Source organism: Plectropomus leopardus, chromosome 12 (genome assembly GCF_026936395.1).
Source record: "Plectropomus leopardus strain MGB_pleo_1.0 chromosome 12, ASM2693639v1, whole genome shotgun sequence".
Taxonomy (NCBI): Eukaryota; Metazoa; Chordata; class Actinopteri; order Perciformes; family Serranidae; genus Plectropomus; species Plectropomus leopardus.
Genome location: NC_142187.1, coordinates 36620001 through 36647480, shown reverse-complemented (window position 1 = coordinate 36647480; position 27480 = coordinate 36620001). Strand labels below are relative to the sequence as shown.

General features: G+C 45.7%; 3 protein-coding genes across 4 annotated transcripts in view; 1 reads left to right on the top strand and 2 right to left on the bottom strand.

The window, feature by feature from the left end:
• The first annotated feature begins 201 nt into the window (after positions 1-201).
• On the top strand, positions 202-22065 carry klhl18 (kelch-like family member 18). 2 transcript variants are annotated; one of them, XM_088086062.1, is made up of 10 exons: positions 202-400; positions 2209-2339; positions 3592-3732; positions 3915-4113; positions 5939-6099; positions 6645-6781; positions 7078-7300; positions 7395-7499; positions 7774-7885; positions 21646-22065. In XM_088086062.1, exons 1-10 carry the CDS (start codon positions 272-274, stop codon positions 21706-21708), a joined length of 1401 nt encoding a protein of 466 aa, XP_087942188.1. In that variant the 5' UTR covers positions 202-271; the 3' UTR covers positions 21709-22065. The 2 variants fall into 2 exon arrangements, with proteins under 2 accessions (XP_087942188.1, XP_042354178.1); XM_042498244.2 differs by lacking the exon at positions 21646-22065 and adding an exon at positions 11678-13952 and having other exon boundaries at positions 206-400.
• Positions 15628-22564, bottom strand: bfsp2 (beaded filament structural protein 2, phakinin). Its single transcript, XM_088086064.1, has 7 exons — positions 22089-22564; positions 20040-20122; positions 19785-19941; positions 19151-19312; positions 18946-19071; positions 18605-18846; positions 15628-17136 (listed from the first exon to the last, which is right to left on the bottom strand). The coding sequence occupies exons 1-7, from the start codon at positions 22530-22532 to the stop codon at positions 17025-17027; spliced, it is 1326 nt and encodes a 441-aa protein (XP_087942190.1). The 5' UTR covers positions 22533-22564; the 3' UTR covers positions 15628-17024.
• Positions 22565-24492: 1928 nt separating this feature from the next.
• Positions 24493-27480, bottom strand: part of ccr9a (chemokine (C-C motif) receptor 9a) — a 3457-nt gene continuing 469 nt past the window's right edge. The window contains exons 2-3 of the mRNA XM_042497700.2: positions 26213-26279; positions 24493-26121 (exon numbers count right to left, since the gene is read on the bottom strand). Of these exons, the coding sequence (XP_042353634.2) occupies positions 25039-26121; positions 26213-26254 (1125 nt within the window). The 5' untranslated portion in view covers positions 26255-26279 and the 3' untranslated portion in view covers positions 24493-25038. The remainder of the gene's footprint in view (positions 26122-26212; positions 26280-27480) is intronic.

Here is a 27480-nt window from a genome sequence, read left to right as displayed (position 1 = left end):
ATGTCCATGAAGTACTCTTCCCAGTACATGAAAAACACCACACACACACACACCTACACCTCTACACACACACACACACACACACACACACACACACACACACACACACACACACACACACACACACACACACACACACACACACACACACCTCTACAGCCGCCAGCCCCAGTCATACAGTGAGAGTTTTATTGTGAAGGCGGTGACCGGATGTTGTACGGCGGCTCGCGGGGCTCAGTGCGCTCGTGCCGTTCCGCCGCTCGTGCCGACGATGGGAGACGTCCTGTGCGAAGAGCTCGAGGATTTAGTTCACTTCTCGGTGCACGACCTGCCGGCACGAGGCTATGTCGTCATGGAGGAGATCCGTCGTCAGGGGAAACTCTGTGATGTCACGCTCAAGGTAAAACTGACGGCGCGCGAGCCTCCGGTTAGCCCGGAGCTAACGGCTAGCCTCCAAGCTAACAACATGCTAACACATGCTAACAGCGGATTATTTACACGAGCCAACTCCGCTGACCTTTGAACTGCCGCTCACCGGAAACACCTGAGACCCTGGCCCGTTGTCATGGTGATCGGAGAGCAGGTGTTTCCGGTGTTTTAGACCCTCAGAGGGTCCTACTTTCTGTCCCCGAGTTGCGGAGGGATACACACTGACAGCTAACTGTCTGCTGGAGGGAGTACTCAGAGACTTTACTGCAGTAAAAGTACTGATACCACTAAGTAAAACTACTACACTTCAAGTTAAAGTACTGATACTACAGAGTATAAATACTCCACTAGAATTTAAAATGCTGATACTACAGAGTATGAATACTCCACCACAAGTGAAAGTACTGATACTATAGAGTGCAAATACTCCACTACAAGTGAAAGTACTGATACTACAGAGTACAAATACTCCACTAGAATTGAAAATACTGACACTACAGAGTGCAGCTACTCCACTACAAAAGTAGTTTTAAGTTTAAGTAGTTTAAGTAGTAGTTTTAAAGTACCAATTCCACAGAGTACAAATACTCAAGTCTTGAAATGTAACTAAGTACATTTACATGTACTTTGCTTTAGTATTTTCTTTCCATGTTACTTTATACACATATATACAGTTTTTGTGTTTTGTTTTTTTTGTTTGTTTTTTAAAATTTTATGTATTTTTTAAAAAACATTTTTGGTTGTCTTCTCTGAAATTTGGGTTTATTTTTAGGTGTTTCTCTGTTTTGTCTATTTTTATTTTAATTCACCCAATTATTAAAAACAGTTAAAATTTTTGGTGTTTGATTTTGAAGTTTTATTTTGCTGCACACTGATTGGTGCACAGAGCAGCGTTAGCACGTAGATCCTCTTTGGGACTCAGGATTCAGTCTGCTGACGCTGCAGCACCGACGTCCGCGCTCAGCCGCTCACAAGGCCCTGCAGGGTCACTACGGTCATGGACAACCTGGAAACTTAATATACCCTGAAAGTTTTGGAAAAGGAATTTTGTTTCACAAACCTTTTATAGAAAATTAAAAATACAACATTGATTTCTGTTATTGAGGTTTCTGTCTGCAGTGTGATTTTGAAAGGAAAAAAAATGTTTTAAACCTGCAAGCCAAAACTTTTGAAGAAAAGACAAAGCAAACCTTGTACGGAGGAAACAATCCCGAACCTTTTTGAAGAAAAAATTTATATTTTAAATTGCCAAAACATTTATTTCAAAATTGAAAAAAAAGTAAAGAAAAAAAGCCAAATTTTGTTCTTCACAAATCCCCCGAAAAATAAAAAGACAACCAAATATTATTTTTTTTACTTTAATTAAAGAAAAAAGATTAAATTTATTACATACGGAGTCAGGATGGCTGTTTCAGAGAAAGTATCGTTTTGGAAATTTGTCTCAAAGTCATGAAAAAGTCCTGGAAATGCCCTGGAATTGTCCTGGAAATGTCCTGGAAATATATTCTGTATGAACCCTGTAACCCAGTCAGGCAGGTTTGACACTGCAGACTCCTCCTGGTCTCCAGGTGACTCGCCCCTCCTTACCCTTTGCCTCCTCACCTGTCACCTCCTCACCTGTCCCCTCCTCACCTGTCCCCTCCTCACCCTTCACTTCCTCACCCTTCACCTGTCACCTCCTCACCTGTCACCCTCCTCACCCTATGCCTCCTCACCCTTCACCTCCTCACCTGTCGCCTCCCCACCTGTCCCATCTCACCTGTCGCCTTCTCTCTGCAGGTAGGGGATCACAAGTTCAGCGCTCACCGGATCGTTCTGGCCGCCTCCATCCCGTACTTCCACGCCATGTTCACTAACGACATGGTGGAGTGCAAACAGGACGAGATCCTGATGCAGGGCATGGACCCTAGGTAACCACAGACCACAGACCAGAACAGCAGACCAGAAACACAGACCAGAACAGCAGACCAGAAACACAGACCAGAAACACAGACCAGAACCTCAGACCAGAACCTCAGACCAGAAACACAGACCAGAAACACATACCAGAACCTCAGACCAGAAACACAGACCAGAACCACAGATCAGAAACTCAGACCACAACAACAGACCATAACTATAGACCACAACCACAAACCAGACAGGTAACTCAGTGTGCCCGTTGTACCAAGCGTACCCAGTGTATGCAGTGTACCCAGTGTACCTAGTGACCTAGTGTACCTGTTGTAGCCATTGTACTTGTTGTACCTGTTGTACCTGTTGTACCAACTGAATGAAATATTTGTTTAAAAGGACACAATAATGCAAATATATATACACTATGTGAAAGAAGGCACCTAACATAGAATAAAATAAAATAATAACAATAATAATAAAGATATGTGCAGTATGTACAGAAAACAAACAAACAAAAAAGCCAAAAAGATTAAAAAGATCAATAAAAAAGAAAAATGTGCAAATAAGTGTGCAGAAGTGAAGATGGATGTGCAAGTGAGTCCAGTACAGATGGTGAGTTCACCTGGCCCACAGGTGAGCTGTCAAAGAGTCTGATGATTGTTTGAACTCTTTGAGACAGCTGAAGGAGTCTGTCAGAGAACCAGCTGTCTCTCAGTGGTGTCATGAAGTCAAGAGGACTCTACAGTGTCTGACATCCCTCTGCCCTCAGACCCTCACATCACCCGAGGAAAAACTCCCGAAAAACAACCCCTGAACGGTGAAAAAAAAGGAAGAATGAAGGGGACGATTGTTGATAGACGGCAGTTTGTTCGGTGACGCCTGTTTGTCTCTGACTGGAGAGAGTCCAGGTTGTGGCCCACCACAGATCCAGCCTTGCGGATCAGTTTGTTCAACCTGCCGGCGTCCCAGCTGATGCTGGTCCCCCAGCACACCACAGCACCAGAGATGGCTCTCGCCACGCAGACTGGTAGAAGATCTCACGCTGCACACACTGAGTTATTGGGCTTGTCCCCTTCTGTACACATCGTCGGTGTGGGAACTCTAGTCCAATCCGTGTAACCAGTGTACCTGTTGTGCCCAGTGTACCCAGTGAACCTGTTCTACCCGGTGTAACCAGTGTACCTAGTGTTTCCAGTGTAACCAGTGTACCTGTTGTTCCCAGTGTAACCACTGTTCCCAGTGTAACCAGTCTGTGTCTCTCTGCAGTGCTCTGGAGGCTCTGATAAACTTTGCGTACAGCGGCCACGTGGCCATCGACCAGCAGAACGTTCAGGCCCTCCTGATTGGCTCGAGCTTCCTGCAGCTGCAGAATGTTAAAGACGCCTGCTGCTCCTTCCTGCAGGAGAGGTCAGTGACTCGCTACCGCACATGCTCAGTAGGCTCACCCACTCTTCAGAGGGTCAAAACTATAAACAACAACTTTAAAACCTGACACAGACCGAACCAGACTGTTCAAGACAACACGCTTATAAAGCTGTGTACCCAAACTAGGATGTGTCTCTCTGTCTCCCTGTCTGTCTCTGTCTCAGGTTACACCCTAAGAATTGTCTGGGAGTGCGTCAGTTTGCAGAGACCATGATGTGTACGACTCTGTACGACTCGGCCAACAGTTTCCTCCATCAGCACTTTGTGGAGGTTTCTGTGTCTGACGAGTTTCTGGGTCTGAGGACGGAGGAGGTCCTGGAGCTGGTGGGCTGTGACGAGCTCAACATCCAGGCTGAGGAACAGGTGAGACACCTGAGACCATCAGAGACACACACACCTGAGACCATCAGAGACACACACACCTGAGACAATCAGAGACACACACCTGAGACCATTAGAGACACACACACCTGAGACCATCAGAGACACACACCTGAGACCATTAGAGACACACACACCTGAGACCATCAGAGACACACACACCTGAGACAATCAGAGACACACACCTGAGACCATTAGAGACACACACACCTGAGACCATCAGAGACACACACACCTGAGACCATCAGAGACACACACACCTGAGACCATCAGAGACACACACACCTGAGACAATCAGAGACACACACCTGAGACCATTAGAGACACACACACCTGAGACCATCAGAGACACACACACCTGAGACCATCAGAGACACACACACCTGAGACAATCAGAGACACACACCTGAGACCATCAGAGACACACACACCTGAGACCATCAGAGACACACACACCTGAGACAATCAGAGACACACACCTGAGACCATTAGAGACACACACACCTGAGACCATCAGAGACACACACACCTGAGACCACCAGAGACACACACCTGAGACCATCAGAGACACACACCTGAGACAATCAGAGACACACACCTGAGACCATTAGAGACACACACACCTGAGACCATCAGAGACACACACACCTGAGACCACCAGAGACACACACACCTGAGACCACCAGAGACACACACATGTGAGACCATCAGAGACGCACACACCTGAGACCATCAGAGACACACACCTGAGACCATTAGAGACACACACACCTGAGACCATCAGAGACACACACACCTGAGACCATCAGAGACACACACACCTGAGACCACCAGAGACACACACACCTGAGACCACCAGAGACACACACCTGAGACCATCAGAGACACACACACCTGAGACAATCAGAGACACACACCTGAGACCATCAGAGACACACACACCTGAGACCATCAGAGACACACACACCTGAGACCAAATGAATGACTCGTACCTGTGCAGATGTTTGAGGTGCTGAATGAATTATACCTTTGCAGATGTTTGAGGTGCTGAATGACTCGTACCTGTGCAGATGTTTGAGGTGCTGAATGACTCGTACCTGTGCAGGGGTTTGAGGTGCTGAATGACTCGTACCTGTGCAGATGTTTGAGGTGCTGAATGACTCGTACCTTTGCAGGTGTTTGAGGTGCTGAATGACTCGTACCTTTGCAGGTGTTTGAGGTGCTGAATGACTCGTACCTGTGCAGGGGTTTGAGGTGCTGAATGACTCGTACCTGTGCAGATGTTTGAGGTGCTGAATGACTCGTACCTTTGCAGGTGTTTGAGGTGCTGAATGACTCGTACCTTTGCAGGTGTTTGAGGTGCTGAATGACTCGTACCTTTGCAGGTGTTTGAGGTGCTGAATGACTCGTACCTGTGCAGATGTTTGAGGTGCTGAATGACTCGTACCTGTGCAGATGTTTGAGGTGCTGAATGACTCGTACCTGTGCAGGGGTTTGAGGTGCTGAATGACTCGTACCTGTGCAGGTGTTTGAGGTGCTGAATGACTCGTACCTGTGCAGATGTTTGAGGTGCTGAATGACTCGTACCTGTGCAGGTGTTTGAGGTGCTGAATGACTCGTACCTGTGCAGATGTTTGAGGTGCTGAATGACCTGTACCTGTGCAGGGGTTTGAGGTGCTGAATGGCTTCATTACCTTTGCAGGGGTTTGAGGTGCTGAATGACTCGTACCTGTGCAGATGTTTGAGGTGCTGAATGACTCGTACCTGTGCAGATGTTTGAGGTGCTGAATGACCCGTACCTGTGCAGGTGTTTGAGGCGGTGCTGACCTGGGTTCATCATGACCGGGACCTGAGGGAGTCTCTGCTGCCGGACCTGCTGGCAAAGATCCGCCTCCCTCTGTGTCGCCCTCAGTTCCTGTCAGACCGAGTCCAGCAGGACGAGCTTGTACGCTGCTGCCATAAATGCAGGTGAGACGACCGAATCACTTCAGACAAACAGGATTCATGCGGTCATGGAAAACTTGGAAAAGTCGTGGAATTTTTCTTTTTAAAGACACGTTTTCTTTAAAAATTGTCAGTAAAATAAATTCACATTTCGGTCATTTAAAGTTGTCTGTCCCTCCTGTAAAGATAAAACATGTGTACCCCCCCCCCATAAATAACAAACAGTCCCTAAGTTATATTTAAACATTCAGTTCTAATCCTGCTCTGAAGTCAATATTTTTAAATGATATATATTTTAAAAAGCTCTTATACGCTGATGAAAAAGTACCAATAAGGAGGATTGACGGTCGATTCAGTTTGGTATTTGAAATTTCCTCAGAGTCCTGGAAAAGTCCTGGAAAAAATGTGTATGGACCTTGAGCGACTGTGATGTCAGAAATTGTTAAAAACAAGAGGACATTTTCAGAGGTGAACATGCAGCAGGTTGTTTTTCGGGGGTCAGTGAGGTGGGTTTTGTGCCGGCGTTCAGTTCCAACTCTGACTCTGCTGCACTTCCTGTTTCCTGTCAGAGATCTGGTGGATGAAGCCAAAGATTTCCACCTGATGCCGGAGCGCCGTCCTCACCTGCCCGCCTTCAAGACCAGACAAAGGTGCTGCACGTCCATCACAGGGCTCATCTACGCCGTGGGCGGACTCAACAGCTCAGGTACACTGCTCACCTGTCCATCTGTCTGAGAAAGCCTCCACGCGTTCGTGGGCCTGCAGCTGGCAGCCGACAAGTTAACAGAAACATTACAACGTTCGTTGTCCCAATAAATAAACTAAAATAAATAGTGCTGAGAGGATACAGGAAGTGTGGCTGAGGAGGCTGCTGATTGGCAACAGAAGTGAGTTGTGATGTATTGAAAGGTTCAGTTAAAGGACTGACCAATCACAAGTGGTGTGATGTCACTGCAGGTGTTTGATTGGTCGTCAGCTGATAGTCAGTGTCTCTTTCTTCAGGCGACTCCTTAAACGTGGTTGAAGTGTTTGATCCAATCGGGAATTTCTGGGAGCGATGTCAACCAATGAGGACAGCTCGCAGCAGGGTGGGCGTGGCCGTGGTTAACGGGCTGCTGTACGCCATTGGCGGTTATGACGGCCAATCACGGCTCAGCACGGTGGAGGTTTACAACCCGGAGACGGACAGCTGGACACGCGTGTCAAGCATGAACAGCCAGCGCAGGTGAGAACTCCAACTTATCAATACTCATATACTTACTGATCGATGTTTATCAATACACTGAAGCAGTATAGTTATTAATAACTGTCGTCCTCAGCGCCATGGGAACGGTGGTGATCGACGGACACATCTACGTCTGCGGCGGCTACGACGGAAAATCCTCGCTCAACTCTGTGGAGTGCTACTCTCCAGAGACCGACAGGTAAGTCCCCTGACCGCATGGGCCTTCATTTCTGTCATCCTGGGCCCCAAATTAGCCCCGTCCTGGGCCCCACATTAGCCCCGTCCTGGGCCCCACATTAGCCCCGTCCTGGGCCCCACATTAGCTCCGTCCTGGGCCCCTACACTATCTCCATCATGGCATCATTATTAAAGGTTCATAGGAAACACCAGTGTGGGTGTGTAGATGTGTATTTGTCTTCAGTGTGGGTGTGTAGATGTGAGTTTTTCTGTGTAATCATGTGGTTGTGGCGCAGGTGGACGGTGGTGACGGAGATGAGTGCGAGTCGCAGCGCTGCAGGTGTGACGGTGTTTGACGGACGCATCTTTGTCTCTGGCGGCCATGACGGTTTACAGATCTTCAACACGGTCAGTTAACTCACAGATCACTACAGTCGATCAGAAAGAGTTATCAAGCAGTTATAGTCCGTTTAAAAAGATAAACAGTGATCAGCGTCAGAATAAATGTAAACATCAGAAACAGGTGACTGTGTGCAGCTGAAATGTAAGACGAGCTGCACCTCTGAGCTCTCTCAGCTCTTTCACACACAACATTCACACCCTGCTGCTGCTGGAGGCCACAGGCTGACATCTTCTGCTCTATGAAACATTCACACGCACTGATGGAGCAGTTTGGGCTTCAGTGTCCTGACCGGAGGGGGCGGGAATCAAACCGCCGAGCTCCACCCGGCATCTTGTGTGTATATATAAAGTATCTCACAAAAGTGAGTACACCCCTCACATTTTTGTAAATATTTTATTATATCTTCTCATGGGACAACGCTGGAGAAATGACACTTTGCTACAATGTAAATTCTTCAGTGTACAGCTTATATAAGAGTGTAAATTTACTGTCCCCTCAAAATAACTCAACACACAGCCATTAACGTCTGAACCGCTGGCAACAACAGTGAGTACACCCCTAAGTAAAAAATGTCCAAATTGGGCCAAATTAGCCATTTCCCTCCCAGATGTCATGTGACTCATTAGTGTTACAAGGTCTCAGGTGTGAATGGGGTGCAGGTGTGTTAAATTTGGTGTTACCGCTCTCACACGCTCTCGTCCGGGTCACTGGAAGTTCAACATGGCACCTCACGGCAACGAACTCTGTGAGGATCTGAAAAAAGAATTGTTGCTCTACATAAAGATGGCCAAGGCTATAAGAGGACTGCCGACACCCTGAAACTGAGCTGCAGCACGATGGCCAAGACCGTACAGCGGTGTAACGGGACAGGTTCCCCTCAGAACAGGCCTCGCCGCGGTCGGCCAAAGACGTTGAGCGCGCGTGCTCAGCGTCATGTCCAGGTTGTCTTTGGAAAATAGACGTATGAGTGCTGCCAGCATTGCTGCAGAGGTTGAAGGGGGGGTCAGGCTGTCAGTCAGACCATACGCCGCACACTGCATCAAACTGGTCTGCGTGGCTGTCGTCCCAGAAGGAAGCCTTCTCTAAAGATGATGCACAAGAAAGCCCGCAAACAGTTTGCTGAAGACAAGCAGACTAAGGACGTGGATTACTGGAACCGTGTCCTGTGGTCCGATGACACCAAGATAAACTTATTTGGTTCAGATGGTGTCAAGCATGTGTGGCGGCAACCAGGTGAGGAGTACAAAGACACGTGTGTCTTGCCTACAGTCAATCATGGTGGTGGGGGTGTCATGGTCTGGGGCTGCATGAGTGCTGCCGGCACTGGGGATCTACGGTTCACTGAGGGAACCATGAATGCCAACATGCACTGTGACATACTGAAGCAGAGCGTGATCCCCTCCCTTCGGACACTGGGCCGCAGGGCAGTATTTCAACATGATAACGACCCCAAACGCACCTCCAAGACGACCACTGCCTTACTGAAGAAGCTGAGGGTAAAGGTGATGGACTGGCCAAGCATGTCTGCAGACCTAAACCCTCGCTCAGGTGAACTCCAGGCCCAGGAGGGTTAAGGCAGTGCTGGAAAATAATGGTGGCCACACAAAATATTGATACTTGGGGCCCAATTTGGACATTTTTTACTTAGGGGTGTACTCACTGTTGTTGCCAGCGGTTCAGACGTTAATGGCTGTGTGTTGAGTTATTTTGAGGGGACAGTAAATTTACACTCTCATATAAGCTGTACACTGAAGAATTTACATTGTAGCAAAGTGTCATTTCTCCAGCGTTGTCCCATGAGAAGATATAATAAAATATTTACAAAAATGTGAGAGGTGTACTCACTTTTGTGAGATACTGTACATGTATATATACATGCTGAATATATAAAGGTGGTGTGTGTGTATCTGCTTATATATATATATATAAGCAATATCACAGGAGAGGGAGTGCTGTTGTGCGGTGCATCATCACGGCTGTGGTTCGGTCTCTGAAGATAATCTCAGCTGTGATGAAACACGACAACACGCGACCTCCACAGTGATATTACTGTTGTACAACAGTCTACGAGCATCTTTTATTTGTTAATAGTAACAAGAGACGACAGATTATGATTTCTTTGTTTATTTAATGATTTTTTGACTCCGCCGACACAAATAGTTCTGCACAACTGGGCCTGACAGCTGTTGCCTAGCAACACCTAAACACTTCCCGCAGGCTGCCGGCTAACCTGCGTTAGCTCGGTCTGCTGAGCGTCACCGACATTTATCTCAGTGTTTTCAGTGAAATCTGAGTCTGTTAACGGACACTTTGAGATTCACACCAGTTAGTTTGATCAGACGGTTCGTCTCTCGGGCTGTGGACGGCGTCGGACGAGCGTGTCCCTGTCTCATCAGCATGTCCCTGTCTCATCAGCGTGTCCCTGTCTCATCAGCGTGTCCCTGTCTCACCGCACATCACTGTCTCATCTGTAACAGCTGGTTTACTCCCAGTGAACCAACGTTTACCGAAACCCGTCACAGCTGCTCCTCCTGGACCTCCTCGTAACTTTTAGTAACTCCAGAGCTACGTGAACAGCGCCAGCTAGCGGTCTGAACCTGGTCTGACACCGTGATATAAACATACTTTCACTCTCACACCGATTAACGGGTTTTGAACGGCCGTGAAGCGGAGTGATACACGCAGCGTTACAGGTTAACAGTCCCGGTGATGTCATACTTACATCAGCACTCATGGAACGCCTCTCGACCAATCACATTGCTTGGTTGGAACTTACTGTTGTATAAATGCACATATACATGCTAAATATATAGGGGTGGGTTTTGTGTGTGAATATATAAAGGTGGTGTGTGTGTGTATATATATGTATATATGTATATGTTGAATATATAAAGGCGGTGTGTGTGTGTATATATGTATATGTTGAATATATATAAAGGCGGTGTGTGTGTGTGTATATATATATGTATGTCTGTATATGTTGAATATATAAAGGCGGTGTGTGTGTGTATATATATATGTATGTCTGTATATGTTGAATATATAAAGGCGGTGTGTGTGTGTATGTATGTATGTATGTCTGTATATGTTGAATATATAAAGGCGGTGTGTGTGTATATATGTATGTATGTCTGTATATGTTTAATATATAAAGGCAGTGTGTGTGTGTGTGTATATATGTATATGTTGAATATATAAAGGCGGTGTGTGTGTGTATATATATATGTATATATGTATATGTTGAATATATAAAGGCGGTGTGTGTGTGTGTGTGTGTGTGTGTGTGTATATGTATGTATGTCTGTATATGTTTAATATATATATATATGTATATGTTGAATATATAAAGTCGGTGTGTGTGTGTGTGTGTGTGTGTGTGTGTATATGTATATATGTATATGTTGAATATATAAAGGCGGTGTGTGTGTGTGTGTGTGTGTATATATATGTATATGTTGAATATATAAAGGCGGTGTGTGTGTGTGTATATATATGTATATATGTATATGTTGAATATATAAAGGCGGTGTGTGTGTGTGTGTGTATATGTATGTATGTCTGTATATGTTGAATATATAAAGGCGGTGTGTGTGTGTATATATATGTATATGTTGAATATATAAAGGCGGTGTGTGTGTGTGTGTGTGTGTGTGTGTATATATGTATATATGTATATGTTGAATATATAAAGGCGGTGTGTGTGTGTGTGTGTGTGTGTGTGTGTGTGTGTATATATGTATATATGTATATGTTGAATATATAAAGGCGGTGTGTGTTGCCACCCTCCCGTCCTGCAGGTGGAGTACTACAACCACCACACTAACCGCTGGCACCAGGCTCAGCCTATGATGAACAAGCGGTGCCGGCACGGCGCCGCGGTGCTGGGCAGCCACATGTACGTAGCGGGGGGGTACGACGGCTCGGGCTTCCTGAGCGGGGCGGAGGTATTCAGCGCCGCGACGGGGCAGTGGAGCCTCCTAGTGGCCATGAATACGCGGCGCAGCAGAGTGTCGCTGGTGTCGACATCGGGACGCCTGTACGCTGTGGGCGGATATGACGGACAGTCCAACCTCAGCTCCGTGGAGATGTACAACCCCGACACCAACCGCTGGACCTTCATGGCGCCCATGGCGTGCCATGAGGGGGGGGTGGGCGTTGGCTGCATCCCCCTGCAGCCTGCCTAACCCTCCAATCAGAGGCCGAGGAGCGACGCGTTACTGACGGCTGCAGGCGGGGAGGCGGCGCCCTCCGCCGGCGCTCACTGAGCTTTATCGGTACGACGGCCAGGCTCAGACCTGCACACTGACGCCGGCCACTGGGATTATGGGTAAAACTGTAGAGCTAGCCTGCAGTCGCTAGCTGCTAGCATCATGCTTTTAGGGAGTGTGAGGACGGATCGATGGATAATATCGATTTTTGATCAGGAAGAACCCAGCTGCTGAGCTCCGCCTCCAAATAATGGATCAGCAGGAGTCAGGTGACTGACGGGCAGGAAGTGGAGCTGCAGACACAGGAAGAAGACTGAAATAACACATCAGCTAACTCTCCTCTTTTATTTTGAAAGCCCTCACTCAGCGGGGGGGCATCAGAGGGTTTCTGATCTGTCGTTTTACTTTGAAAGCCTTCACACACTGGGGAGGCATGTTCCCAAGGTCATGGAAAACCTGGAAAAGTCATAACATTTCACAATTACATTTTCCAGGCCCAAAGAAGACATGGAAATATTAAGTCATTGAAAGGTTTGGAAAAATCCTGGAAATGTGTGTAATAAATTGAATGACATCAGTGTGAGATGACGGTGAATTTATGTTGTGTAGTTTTAAACTGTCGATGCGTGATGAGATTTTGGTCGTTTTTCCGTTTGTTTGTTTGTCCGTTTGTTTGTTTGTTTGTTCATCTCTAGTTCCTGTCGCCCCCCCAGACAGGAAACTGAGCTCTAACAGGGAGGGGCAGACATCCTTAAATAGCTGCATCTTTTATTTATTTTACCAACGTTCGTATTGCTGCCGGTACGAAGAGTTCTGATACAAAATATTTGCAGGCGAATATTTTGCATTTTCCTGTTTTGTTTCCTTTGTTTGTTTGTTTTGGTCACACCCCTGCTGTGTGAAGGCTTTTATTGTGAAAAGGGAGGAAATCATAAATGTTGTTGCTACACTGACAGATGCTAACATGCTAACACGGAGTTAACCCTTTGAAACATCAGTGGATTGGTCTGATTTGTCACAAAAACATGAAAAAAGGAAATGAGTATCTGAACAGGAAATGACCCCAAAATTAGCAAAAAAAAATACTAAAAATTTACAAGAAAATGACCTGAAAATTAGTTAAAAAAAGAGAAGAACGGAAACGGAAAACGTGAGACCTGAAAAATGATAATTAAAATAATGATTTTCTCTTTCTTTTTCAGGCAGATTTTCAGGTTATTTTCTCGTCACCTCTCACAGTTTTTTTATGCCAAATTACTGACGTTTTTTTTTTTATTGTGTTCATGAAGAAAATCAAACAAACGAGCCGGTGCTGAAAAGGTTAAACTGCGATGTCAGTGCAGCTCTGAAAGGGTTAAAGACCCCTCTGCAGCCTCCTCCCTGTGGCGCCCCCCAGTGGAGGCTGCTGTCTCTGTCCTGCTGAAGGTCTCAGACAGACCATAATAATGTCCAGAGGACTCGCAGCGAGACTCGGGGTCGGGGTCTGGTGGCGTCCTGTCGAGTTTGGGCGGCGGCGCTTCGGCAGGGCAGTTATTGCGGCGTGGCTTTTTGCCCTCGACATTTTTTCCTCTTAAAAAAAATAATTTTCTAAATCAAGTTGCTCATTCGCTTCGAAGGGTTTCGGTGAAACTCAAAAGGGTTAAATATTATTTTTTAAAGAGATTTCTGGTGCTTTTGCTCCCATAACACATTTAAATTCAGAGGGTGGAAAAAACCCACGTTTGGGTATGTTCAGTTCAGATTTCAGTTTTTTCTTTGATTAGATAATGCCTGATTTGCATATTTAAATATAAACTCAGAAAATTCATAATGTAAAGAATAATGGTCTTCATTTCAGTAATAAAGTGGGAAACTTTGATGGTGATATCTGTTATTTTGGCTTTTGTTTTTGGGATCCAAAAATTCTTTGTTTATGCAAACCGACTGTTGCAGCAGCTGTGCGGGCGGCTGGTCTCGGACCGTTCCGGAGGTGAGCGTGCTGGGTGTGGAGGTCCTGGGCCGGGGGGGTCACACCTGCTCGGCGGTTGTGAGGCCGGTCGGATGTACTGCCAAATTGTCTGAAATGCCTTTGGAGACTGCTTATGGTAGAGAGCGCCGACTGCACGCTCCCCCAAAAACCTGCGACGTCTGTGGCGTTGTGCCATAAAATCGAACCTTTCAGAGCGGCCTTTACTGTGTCCAGCCTGAGGCGCACCTGTGCAATAATCACCTGTCCAATCAGCATCCTGATCTGCCACACCTGTGAGGTGGGATGGATCATCTCTGCACAGGAGAAGCCTCGCTGACGCAGATTTAGACGGATCTGTGAACAATATCTGAGAGAAATGTGTCTTCTTATGTTTTTAGAAAATGTTTTAGGTCTTTGAGTTCAGCTCATGAAAAATGGGAGCAAAAACAAAAGTGTTGCGTTTCTGTTTTTGTTCAGTGTAAATGTATTTATTTAGATTCACCAAAGTGTCTGTTTGACTCTTCTGATTTATGGAACCTTTTTGTTCCTAAAACATGCAGAAAATGGATTTGATTGAAATTTTAGTGTGGACAGTATGTTGTGATTGATGGAGACGGAAGAAGAGAAATCTGCTCTGGAAAAGCAAAACAAACAGATTTCTCTTGTGGAACTTCATGAAAATCAGCACATTTTTCGTGGCTCATTTGCAAATTTAAACTGAACCAGTTGAGTGTAATTAATCCATCTAGGAGGTTTTTGTTTCACGGCGTTCACCTGTGGCGTCTCACCTGAACTGCCTCATGACCAACAAGCACCGAAGCAGTTACAGAGCGAGTTTGAGTCGACGCTCTGCGGCCTCAGTACGGCCGCGGGCCTGATTATTGATCGCTTCAGTTTCTCCTCAGAGGATCAATAAATCAATGAACGTGCTGCTCATTGATGTCTGCTCAGATTTATGTTGTGAATGATAATCTTCCATCGAAGAAAACATGTTTTTTTTTTTTTAAGAAAAAAATATCAAAAGCTTATATAGAAAAGATGTTTTTTTTATTTTTAAATTGTCTTAAAGAGTTTTTCAAAATTTCCCCAAATTTTAAAGAAAAACCCCCCAAAAGAAAAAAACAGCAAATATTTTGCTTTACAAAATAGCAAGGGTTTTTAAGGGAAAAACACTGCCAATTAAAAATATAAAAATAAATATTGCCAAAAAATAAAGAAAAAGAATTGCCAATTTTCTTTTGAGAAAATGTCTTTAAAGGCCTGTTTTAAAAAAAAAAGAAGTGAACTAAACACAAAATACAGCCATTTCAAGATGTCTGTCGGCCCCTAAAGCCAAAACCAAACCAGCGTCCCCCCACACGGCTAAACATGATTTGACATGTGTCCCCCTTTTAAATATGAAGGTCTGATCCTGTTCCAGAGTAATTATATTTGAAACAATTAAAAATCTATAAAGTGATGAAAATGAACCAATAAGGATCATCGTTGGTCGACTCAGGGAATGTGTCGTCTCAGAGTCCTGGAAAAGTCCTGGAAAAGTCCTGGAAATGTTTTGGTAAAACGGTATGAGGCCTGAAAGACAACAGTGGCCTTCAGCTCAAATCAGTTTTTATTTCTCGTTCAGGCGATAAAAAAAATCATCATCATCATCATCCTCAAAGTTATTTTTACAACATCAACAGAAACAGCAGCCGTTTGCTCAGGAAACACTCTGGTCACATGACACGGCTGTGATGTCATCAGGTAAACACACCTGACAGACGTCGAGTTTCATTTCTCCTGTTTCTGCTCGTCTCTGAAAAAACACAACTACAAATCCCACAATCCTTTGTCAGCTTTACGGTGAGTCCAGGTCAGCCTGGTTCACCTGATGTCTCCCAGGCGTGTGTCTCCCAGGCGTGTGTCTTCAGGTCGTCTCTGAGCTGTAAAAGTTTCGAGTCCGTGTAAAACGTCCTGAGCGTGCTGTAAAAAGCGAGCGGTCCTGAACGCCTCAGAAGATGGGCTGTGACATCATCAGACCGTCACATGAAGCGTCTGTCCCTTAAAGGGACATTTTGTCTCACAGCTGAGAGACGTGATGACGTTCAGTCCAAACATCAGATCAAACTGTCTCAATCTGAAGATTATTGATTGTTCTGGACCAATCGGCTCGTTAATAACCCGTCTGATCAGCAGGGCGTGTGCGGCGCCGTGACAGCGTTTGTTATCCTGTGATAAAGAAAAGCATCAAAATCACCCAAAACTTGTGAAGAAAAACATTGAAACAAAATGAATTGCGTTATTTCATTAAAAATTGCCTTTTTTAAAAATTTGATTAAAAAATTTTAGAGAAAATCAAAACATTCACAGGGTTTCTTTAAAACATTTTTTGAGAAACAACTTTTTAAAAACTTTTTTAAAATTCTTATAAAATTGTCCAAAAAAATAAATAAATAAAATAATAATCACCAAATTAAAAAAAGAAAAAAAAACCCAGAAACGCCAAAAAATTGAAGCTGTGTTTTCTTAAAAAAATCTGCAGTAAAATAAATCCCAAATCCGGCCAGTTAAAATTGTCTGTGCCTCCCCTCATAAATAACTAACAGTCCCTAAGTTATATTTAAATATTCAGTTCTGATCCTGTTGTGAAGTCATGATATTTGAAATAATTCAAAAAGCAGCTGTGGATGCACCGTCACCCTGAAGACACCGTCCACTTGAAGACACCGTCCACCTGAGGACACCGTCCACTTGAAGACACCTTTCACCTGAAGACACCGTCCACCTGAAGACACTGTCCACTCAGCTGACTGAAAGTGTTTCCTGGTTCTGTCCAGTCAGAAGCCGGTTCAGGTCCTCAGGTATTATGGAGCAGGTTTACTGCACCTCCTGCTGGGGGGGCGTCCATCACTGCTGCACACAGCACCACAGAGTCCAGCAGAATCCAACACAGTCCAGCAGAGACCAGTAGAGTCTACATCTGTCTGCTCCTCACATCCTCCACTAGGATCACTGTCCTGGAGGTCCTGGAGGTCCTGGAGGTCCTGGAGGGTCGGTCCTGGAGTCTGGAGCTGAAGAGGCAGCAGCAGCTCCCTCATGCTCTGAGTGAAGACCTGGACACCTGGACAGGTGAGGACAATCATCAGGACAATCATGCTTACGTCCTGCTCTGCTGTGAGTGGTTATGTCAGTGGTGATGTCAGTTTTGGTGATGTTGGTGGTGATGATGTCAGTGGTGATGTTTGTGCTGATGTCAGTGTTGATGGTGGTGATGATGTCAGTGATGATGACAGTGGTGATGTTTGTGCTGATGTCAGTGGTGATGTTTGTGCTGATGTCAGTGGTGATGTTGGTGATGATGTCAGTGATGATGACAGTGGTGATGTTTGTGCTGATGTCGGTGTTGATGTTTGTGCTGATGACAGTGGTGATGTTTGTGCTGATGTCGGTGTTGATGTTGGTGATGATGTCAGTGATGATGACAGTGGTGATGTTTGTGCTGATGTCAGTGTTGATGTTGGTGGTGATGTTTGTGCTGATGTCAGTGGTGATGTTTGTGCTGATGTCGGTGTTAATGTTTGTGCTGATGTCGGTGTTAATGTTGGTGGTGATGTCAGTGGTGATGACAGTGCTGATGTCAGTGGTGATGTTTGTGCTGATGTCAGTGTTGATCTTGGTGGTGATGATGTCAGTGATGATGTCAGTGTTGATGTTGGTGGTGATGTTTGTGCTGATGTCAGTGGTGATGTTTGTGCTGATGTCAGTGTTGATGTTGGTGGTGATGTTTGTGCTGATGTCAGTGGTGATGTTGGTGGTGATGTCAGTGGTGATGACAGTGCTGATGTCAGTGGTGATGTTTGTGCTGATGTTGGTGGTGATGTCAGTGGTGATGACAGTGCTGATGTCAGTGGTGATGTTTGTGCTGATGTCGGTGTTGATGTTGGTGATGATGTCAGTGATGATGACAGTGGTGATGTTTGTGCTGATGTCAGTGGTGATGTTTGTGCTGATGTCAGTGGTGATGTTTGTGCTGATGTCGGTGTTAATGTTGGTGGTGATGTCAGTGGTGATGACAGTGCTGATGTCAGTGGTGGTGTTTGTGCTGATGTGGTGTTGATGTTGGTGGTGATGATGTCAGTGATGATGACAGTGGTGATGTTTGTGCTGATGTCAGTGTTGATGTTGGTGGTGATGATGTCAGTGATGATGTCAGTGGTGGTGTTTGTGCTGATGTCAGTGGTGATGTTTGTGCTGATGTCGGTGTTGATGTTGGTGGTGATGATGTCAGTGGTGATGTTTGTGCTGATGTCAGTGGTGATGTTTGTGCTGATGTCGGTGTTGATGTTGGTGGTGATGATGTTGGTGGTGATGATGTCAGTGATGATGTCAGTGGTGGTGTTTGTGCTGATGTCAGTGGTGATGTTTGTGCTGATGTCAGTGTTGATGTTGGTGGTGATGATGTCAGTGATGATGTCAGTGGTGGTGTTTGTGCTGATGTCAGTGGTGATGTTTGTGCTGATGTCGGTGTTGATGTTGGTGGTGATGATGTCAGTGGCGGTGTTTGTGCTGATGTGGTGTTGGTGCCTCACAGCGTGTCTGCGGGCTGGAAGCGGCTCTCCTCTCCATCCAGGATGCCATGGTACATGCCGATCTCCTGCTCCAGTCGTTGCTTGTTGCTAAGCAATGTGTCGTAGTCGCGACGCTGCTGTTCGATCTCGCCACGCACGTCTGCAAGCTCCGCCTCCAGCTTTGCCACCACTGAGCCCAGATTCTGAAGCTCCATGTCGTGCCAGTGACGGGCGTCACCCAGCGAGTTCTCCAGACCACGCCTCTGCAGGACCACAAGAATTGATCCAGTGATCAGGTCATTGATTCAATGATTGGGTCATTGATCCAGTGATCGGGTCATTGATCGCTATGTGTGACTCACCAGCGCTCTGATGGACTCGGTCTCGGCCTGCAGGCTCTGGATCTTGCAGCCGGTCTCGTTGCACTCAGCCTTCAGTGCCTCCACCTGCTCCTCCTCAGGACTCAGTCTGCTCACGCACTGCGCCTCCTGCAGCCACACACACACACCGTCAGGACACACCTGAGAGAAACCTGTGAGGACACCTGCGTAGGTGAGACGACCTCACCTTGCACTCCAGGTAGCTGTCGGTCTCAGCCCGGTTCCTCTCCGTCACCTTTTCCCAGTGGCTCCTGATGTAGGCCAGGATCTGGTCCAGGCTGGTTTCTATGGGAGCGTCAGGTTCGTCCACCTCACGTCCCGCCATCTGACTGTAGAGGACTCGTACGTCCTGTGAGGACAGATAAACGGACACAGACACAGACAGACAAAGAGCACTGTCAGCTGTTAGATCCCCCTGTTTCAAAGTCTGTGAGTTTTCAGGACAGGTTCCATCCAAAGTTTTGGTGATTTTTCTTTAAAAGAGTACAAAAAAGAAATAATGAAAGAAAGATATTTATTAAGATATATATATATATATATATATATATATATATATATATATATATATATATATATATATATATATATATATAAAAAATTATTTTTTAATATAAATTTAAATTTTTTATTAATTACTATCTGTAACCACCAACAATTTTATTTTTACTGAAAAAAATGCTAAATTCCCAAAAAACAATCCAAAACAATCCCTTTTTTCCAGCAGAGGTCCCAGCTTGCCCCAAATGTCCTTAAATCATAGAAATGTCTTTGGTGGGACCTGTTGAGGTTAAATGTGTTTTTTGAATAGGGTTTGGTGGGACCTGCTCGTGGTTGTGCTCCAGGTTGCGCAGCTCAGCCCTCATGTTCTCCATCTGCTCCTCAAGCTCCGCCTTGGTCAGGTTTGCGTCATCGATGACTTTGTAGAGCGAGCTGATCTCCTCCTCCACCGCCTTCCTGAACGGCTGCTCGTTTTCATACCTGCAGGACGGAAGGACACATTACATCACAGCTGCTACACCTGAGGGCTAACTCTGTGACATCACAGGTTCAAAGGTCATCTGTGTGTGACCTCTGACCTGTCTTTGAAGTCCTCTGCATTGGCTTGAACGTTTTCCGTCTGCAGCATCAGCCGAGCGTTGTCCAGGATCGCCTCGCTGACCTACAGGAGACAAAGGGAATTAGAGACTTGAGAGCAGCCGCAGCCGTCAGCCGCCAGAAGGAGGCACCACACGCATAAAAACAAATTCAAAAACACATTCACTATAATACACACACACACACACACACATACTCTATAACACAAACACACACACACACACACACACATACTCTATAACACAAACACACACACATACTCTATAACACAAACACACACACACACGGTAACACACAGAGTTTAAAAACAGAAAAAATGTCTTGGCATGTAGAAATCAGCAAAAACTTTAAACTTTAAAGTCAGCTAAAATTTTAAAGAACAAAAATATTAAAACAACAAATGGCTCAAAGATTTTAAAGAAAACCGAAGGCTCTGTGAACGTGAGGACAGCACTCTGCTCTGTCTGTGTCCCCCTCCTGTCCTCAGTATGGCAGTATGTACTCTGTTTCAGAGTGCCACAGGGTTCTGTGCTTGGACCAAACCTTTACACTTTATATATGCTTCCTCTAGGCAACAATATTAGAAATCACTCTGTAAATATCCATTGTTATGCGGATGATATGCAACTGTATCCATCTATGATGCCCTCAGGACATAAAAAAGCAATTTCCTGATGTTAAAGTTGGATGTTTTTGGCTCCACACACCCTAGAAACTCTTTTTCTCAGGATATTATTTCTCTAGATGGCATTACCTGGGGCTCTAGCACAACTGTAAGGAACCTCAGAGTTTTATTCGATCAAGATCTATCTTTTGCCTCCCAAATAAAACAAACTTCAGGGACTGCTGTCTTTAAATTGTGTAATATTGCAAAAATAAGACATGTCCTGTCTCAAACAGATGCTGAAAAATTAGTACATGCATTTGTCACCTCTAGGCTGGATTACTGTAACTCCCTATTATTTGGTTGCCCAAACAAATCTCTTAGGTCTCTCCAGCTGGTGCAGAACGCTGCTGCTCGTGTTTTAACGGGAACCAAGAAAAGGGATCATATTTCTCCTGTTTTAGCTTCTTTGCACTGGCTCCCTGTGAAATCCAGGATTGAATTTAAAATCCTCCTCCTTACTTACAAAGCTCTAAATGTTCAGGCTCCGTCCTATCTGTCACAGCTCATAGTTCCTTACCAACCCTCAAGATCACTGCGCTCTGAAAACGCAGGGTTACTGTGGTTCCCAAAGTCTCCAAAAGTAGGTTAGGAACCAGAGCCTTCAGCTACCACGCTCCTCTTTCATAGAACCGTCTTCCAGTTTCGGTCAGGGAGGCAGAGGCCGTCTCCATTTTTAAGGGTAGACTTAAGACCTTCCTCTTTGATAAAGCTTATAATTAGGGCTGGCTCAGGCTGCCTGGACCAGTTCCTAGTTAGGCTGACATAGGTTTGACCTGCCAGGGGACTTCCTCTGATACGCTGAGCTCCTTTTTCCTTCTTTTGTTTCCTCCATCTGCTTACACTCATGTCTTTTTACTGCATTACACTAACTCAGCTTTATCTCCAGAGCATTTGTGTTCCCTTGTTTTGTAATTTTCCAGATCTTGGCTGCACCAGCTGATGGCTGTGCTAATGCTGTGATCCTGCCTTTGGCTGAGCTTTGATCGTGCTGTGGCTGCACTGATGCTCCGACTCGGCCTGGATTGTGGTCTTAGCTGTGCTGTTGCTGTGGTCCTGTCTGAGGCTGCACCTGTGTCATGGGCTTTGGATACGCTGATGCTGTGATCCTGCTTGACACCAACTTCTACTGCCATTATTATAAGTCATGCCTCCACTATCAATATACAGCTGTGACTGTTACTGTTCACAAGCTATCATAAATTGCATTTATTAGTTTTATTTTCATTACTATTATGTAATATGATATTGTTACCATTATTGCTGGGTTTTATAAAAAAAATTGTTTGACTTGATCTTCCTGTCCTAACCCTTCTGTCCCCACTTGTCTGTCCTCAGCTGTCTGTCCCCGCCCTCCTGTCCTAACCTGTCTGTAGACGTCCTCCCACTCCCGGCGAAGCGGTCCCCAGGCCCCGGCGCTGGACGCCTTGCGGTCGAGACAGAGGCGGATCTGCTCCTCCAACTGCTGGTTCAGTGTCTCCAGTGCCCTCACTTTGTCCCGGTACTCCATCAGGCAACTGTTGAGTCCTGCCGCCGCTGCCCCGTGACCTGCCGCCCGCTCCCCAGCCCGTGGCAGCACCGGCGCCGCGCTGCTCCTCATGCCCTGCAGGAACACGCTGCTGATACCCAGAGCGCGCCGGGACACACGCGTCCCCAGGCATGAGGCTCCTCCCACAGGGGGGGCGGAGCCCACGAAGACACCACGGGGGGCAGCTGTGCCGGCCGCGGAGATACGGCCGCAGGAGGCGGGCGCCGGGCGCTCGGAGGACGGCTGTCCCAGGAAGGAAGAGCGGCGTCGGGGCAGAGGCATGACGCTCAGCAGCTCCAGAGTCAAACCGCACAGAGCCGCTCAGCACCGGGATTTATGGGAGGACGGCCTTCTGGAAACATGGCCGCCTTTGTTCTGCCGCTGTTTGTGTGACTGTGGACACACGAGTCTTTGTTCTCATGGAAACACAGAGCGGGAAAACTGCTGCGTCAGCAGCACTGGGGACAGGGAGGGACAGAGGGGGACAGGGACGGGAGAGGACAGGAGAGAAGAGGAAGGGTCCTGAAACTCTCAGAGTGGTCACACACACTCAAAATACACACATACTGACACACACACACACACACACAGAAACACACACATTAACACAGACTCAGCTGTTTGTTTGTCTGTTTGTTTGTTTGTTTTTAGCTACAGTTGTTGTTATTGAGCAGAGACACAGCTTGTTGCCATGACAACAGACTCACTCTAAATCTCAGCAGGAAGTGAGAAGGCTGACAGGAAGTGGTTGCAGCAGCAGGTGAAGAAGAGACGGAGGGTTTCCTGTTTCTGAGGAAACTTCTTCACGCTTCTTTAACTGGCGGGACTTTCAGCCCGCCTTGTAACCATGGCAACCACTGTTCCTGTCTGCCCTTTCTGAAGAAGACACATCATCACAGAGACACGTGCTTATGAAGACGGACTCAGCTGCTGCTGGTCGAGGACGAGGTCTCAGTGACCTTTGACCTCTGTCACCTCAGAGGACATGTACGGCAGTTTGATTTATTTCATATTTTGTGATTTAAATTTCTTTAAAAGTTTTGATGAATTTGTTTATCTTTCTTTAAAAAGTGTCTTGTTTTTTTATTTAAAAAATCATTAGGTTTTTTTCTCTTAAAGTTTTTTTTGTGACCTGCAAACTGCGACCGGACCGGCAGCTGTGACCTCTGACCTCCAGTCAGTTTATCTCATTATATAATATAATATACCGTAATGTAATATAATGTAAAGTTATCTAATATACTGTAATGTAATATACTATAATGTAATATAATGTAATGTTATCTAATATACTGTAATGTTATCTAATATACTGTAATGTAATATAATGTAATGTAATATACTGTAATGTCATATAATGTAATGTAATATACTGTAATGTCATATAATGTAATGTTATCTAATATACCTTAATGTAATATACTGTAACATTATGTAATGTAATGTTATGTAATATAATTACACTATATTATAATAATGTATTGTAATATGTGTGTGTATGTTTGTGTGTGTGTGCATGTGTTTCTTTGTGTGTGTGGGTTTATGTGTGTTTGTGTGTGTGTGTCTGTGTTTATGAGTGTGTGTGTGTCTGCGTTTATGAGTTTGTGTGTGTGTGTTTGTGTATGTGTGTGTGTGCATTTGTGATTGTGTATGTGTGTGCGTGTGTTTGTGTGTTTTTATGTTTGTGTGTTTTTATGTGTGTGTGTGCGTGTGTGTTTATGTGTGTGTGTTTGTGTGTGTTTGTGTTTGTGTGTGTTTATGTGTGTGTGTGCGAGTGTGTTTATGTGTGTGTGTGCATGTGTTTGTGTGTGTGTGCGTGTGTGTTTGTGTTTTTATGTGTTTTTATGTTTGTGTGTTTTTATGTGTGTGTGTTTATGTATGTGCGTGTGTGTTTATGTGTGTGTGTTTGTGTGTTTGTGTGTGTGTGTGTTTATGTGTGTGTGTGTGTGTTTATGTGTGTGTGTGTGTTTGTGTGTGTGTGCGTGTGTGTTTATGTGTGTGTGCGTGTGTGTGTGTATGTGTGTGTGTGTTTATGTGTGTGTGCGAGTGTGTTTATGTGTGTGTGCGTGTGTTTATGTATGTGTGAGTTTGTGTGCGTGTTTTTATGTGTGTGTGTGTGTGTCTGGTTCTAACAGAACAAACAGGGAGGAGGAGGAAGGAAGTGAAGAAACAAGTGTGACTGTTTTGATCAACTTCCTCTTGTTTTTCACGCTCACACAAACTCACACACACACACTTTGCACACGCTTTGCACACGCTTTAATGAACATGTCAGAGGACTTGGTCACGTCCTTACAGACGACGAAAACAAAGCCACAAAAATATCGACAAACCTTTAGAGAGACACACCTGTTTGTCTCCTTCACAGTAAACACGCAGGTCACATGACCAGCCAGCCCACACCGCAGCAGCTAAACATCAACACTTTTACATTCACTGTGCAGGCAAGTCCTGGAAAACAAGCCCTGGAAAACAAGTCCTAAGTACTGGGAAGGTCTGGAGAAAGTCCTGGAGAATGTTTTCAGTAAAAGTCCTTGAAAGCTCCTGAGAAAACAAGTTCTGGAAAAAAGTCCTGGAAAAAGTCTTGGAAGTCTTGATTTCAAGGTGAAAGATTGAAGGCCTTGACAGTTCCGATCTCCTTGATACTTCAGCTGTTTGGCCTTTAACTTGAAAAACAAAACCTCTGAAAACCCTTTTAATTTGAAAAGCCTCTGCTGGTCATAGGAAGTAGATTCTGAGGGCATGGTGAGGGGCGGATGATGTCGTCAGGCTCCTAAAGCCGCGGTTTTTACAGCGAAAGCGCCTGTGAGGTGTCGCTGTCCGACATGACGGAGGCGCGGGTGGAGCTCAGTGGGCTGCGGCACGTCTTGCTCGGCTGGCTGTGATTGGCCGGTGTCCGGTGGTGGCAGGCGCTAAGCAGCTGCAGGAGGTCGCGGCGGAAACGCACGCCTACGAAGGCGTACAAGAAGGGGTTGAGGCAGGCGTGCGTGTAGGCCAGGCTCTTGAGCACGTGGCCTGCCATGTTGAAGCGCTTTATCTGCTCACAGTCCGTCATGGTCAGGCTGGACGCCTGTGTGGCCTCCATCACCAGCACGCCATTATAAGGCAGCTGGGACGCCACAAAGACCACGACCACGGCCAGGATGACACGCATGGCCTTGTGCTTCTGGAAGTTGCGTGTGCGGAGCAGCGTAGCGACGATGACGCTGTAACAGAACGCCATGACGCAGAAGGGCAGGCAGAAGCCCATGCTGACCTGCAGCGATAGTGCCAGGATCTTGGTGCGGTTCCCCACGTGCGACGGAAACACCATCCTGCAGTAGTCCTGCGAGCCCGCCTCCGCCGTGGTGGCGAATGCAAGCTCGGGCGCAGCGAGCAGCAAGGCGAGCAGCCACACTCCCACGCACACCAGCGTGCTGCAGCGACGGCGCTCCGCCTGCGAGTTGCGAGCTTTGGCGCTCTGCACGATGACCACGTAGCGGTCGACGCTGATGCAGGTGAGCAGCAGTGTGCCGCTGAACAGGTTCACCTTGTAGAGGGCGGAGTTCACCTTGCAGAGGACGGAGCCAAAGCTCCAGCCGTGCAGCGCCTCGTATGCCCACAGCGGCAGCGTGACCAGGAACAGCAGGTCGGCCACCGCCAGGTTCAACAGGTATACGTCCGTCATGGTCTTCAGCCGCCGGCGGAAGTTCAGGTAGATCCACACCACGGCCAGGTTCCCGACTCCACCCACCAACGTGATCATCCAGAAGAGTGGTGGCTCATAGCGACTCCTAAATGCCCGCACTGCGCCCTGGTCACAGTACAGGTCGTCATAGTCCCAGTCCTCGTCATCAAGGGCGGTGGGAGACGGGCTGATGGAGGAAGGCTCCTGACAGGAAGAGACAGCACACCTGAGCACACCTGAGCACACCTGAACACAACTGAACGTGATCAGCATCTGTGTTGATGGGATTTATTACCTTGGTGGTGAACACCGCCATGATGTCATCCATGGAGGTCATGTGATCAGAATCTTTGTTCAGTGACCTTTAACAGAACGAGACAAACAGGTTCAGGACAAACGTCTCATGACAGGGCTCCTACACTCCTGGAAAACCTGCAAAAGTCCTGGAACTTTGTTTCACAAACCCGAATAAACCCACGAGGTGTTCAGGGACCGTCGGAAAATTAAACAATTAACAAATTAATTTATATTTTGATGGATTTCTGGCAGATAAACGGGTCATTTTCAGGGATTTTGCAGAATACATTTCAAAAATTGTTGAAAAAAAACTTTTTTTTGTTAAAAACCCCAAAATTTTAAAATAAAACAAGCTTTTATGTTTTTATTTAAAAATAAAATCCAAAATCCAGCTGTTTAAAGCTATCTGTCCCTCCCCTAAGGACCGCACAGAAACTCTGATCTGATCTCTGTAAACTCACTCAGACCCTCAATAATCAATAACATCTGATCAATGATTCTCTGCTGTCAGATCAATGAGGAGCAGTAAAGATAAATGGAACCAGAATTTCAAACTGTACTTCAGTTCAGTACTTGAGTAAAAGTACTTAGTTACTCTGCAATGACTTCATGTGCAGAAAAAACAAGGTGGTCACACGAACACGAGTTCCTGCATCACTGCAGCGACACGTGACCCGTCCACGTGTCCAGGCTGCAGGTCATGTCCTCCTCATCTGTCTGCATATACAAACTCCTGTCCGTCCCCACACAGAGACACACGGCTCACCAGCCGAGACGCCTTTTCTCTTCAAGCTGACAGAAAATGTAAAGACCAAAAACATAATTTTTTCCCTTTAATACTGCCAAAAAACAATGTTTTGTTAAAAACTGCCAAAAATGTTTAAAGACAAAAACATAGCTTTTTTACCCTAAAAACCACCAAAAACATTTAAAGAAAAAAAAGCTTTATTTTTCTTTAAAACTGACGAAAATATTGCTTGATTTTTCTTAAAAACTGCCAAAAATTCTTTTACATTCAAAAATGTGCTTTTCTCCTTAAACTGACAAAAATCGTAAGACCAAAATAATGGCTTCTTTTCTTATGGTTTCCAAAAAATATTTAAGACCAAAAAGTTTTCTTTAAAAAAATGCCAAAACCTTTGAACGACCAAGAACATGCATTTATTTTTTGTTAAAAACTGCCAAAAATTCTTAAAGACAAAAATGTGGCTTTTTAAGAACAAAAAGAGCTTTTTAAGAACAAAAAAATGCATTTGGGAGAAAATA

Coding starts and splice junctions, on each gene's coding strand:
- klhl18 (XM_042498244.2), top strand. CDS start 272: ATGGGAGACGTCCTGTGCGAAGAGCTCGAGGATTTAGTTCACTTCTCG. Junction 4,114..5,938: donor ACATCCAGGCTGAGGAACAG/GTGAGACACCTG, acceptor GTACCTGTGCAG/GTGTTTGAGGCGGTGCTGAC. Junction 7,500..7,773: donor TACTCTCCAGAGACCGACAG/GTAAGTCCCCTG, acceptor GTTGTGGCGCAG/GTGGACGGTGGTGACGGAGA.
- bfsp2 (XM_088086064.1), bottom strand. CDS start 22,532: ATGCCTCTGCCCCGACGCCGCTCTTCCTTCCTGGGACAGCCGTCCTCC. Junction 19,942..20,039: donor GCAGAGGACTTCAAAGACAG/GTCAGAGGTCAC, acceptor TCCGTCCTGCAG/GTATGAAAACGAGCAGCCGT. Junction 19,072..19,150: donor ACAGCTACCTGGAGTGCAAG/GTGAGGTCGTCT, acceptor GTGTGGCTGCAG/GAGGCGCAGTGCGTGAGCAG.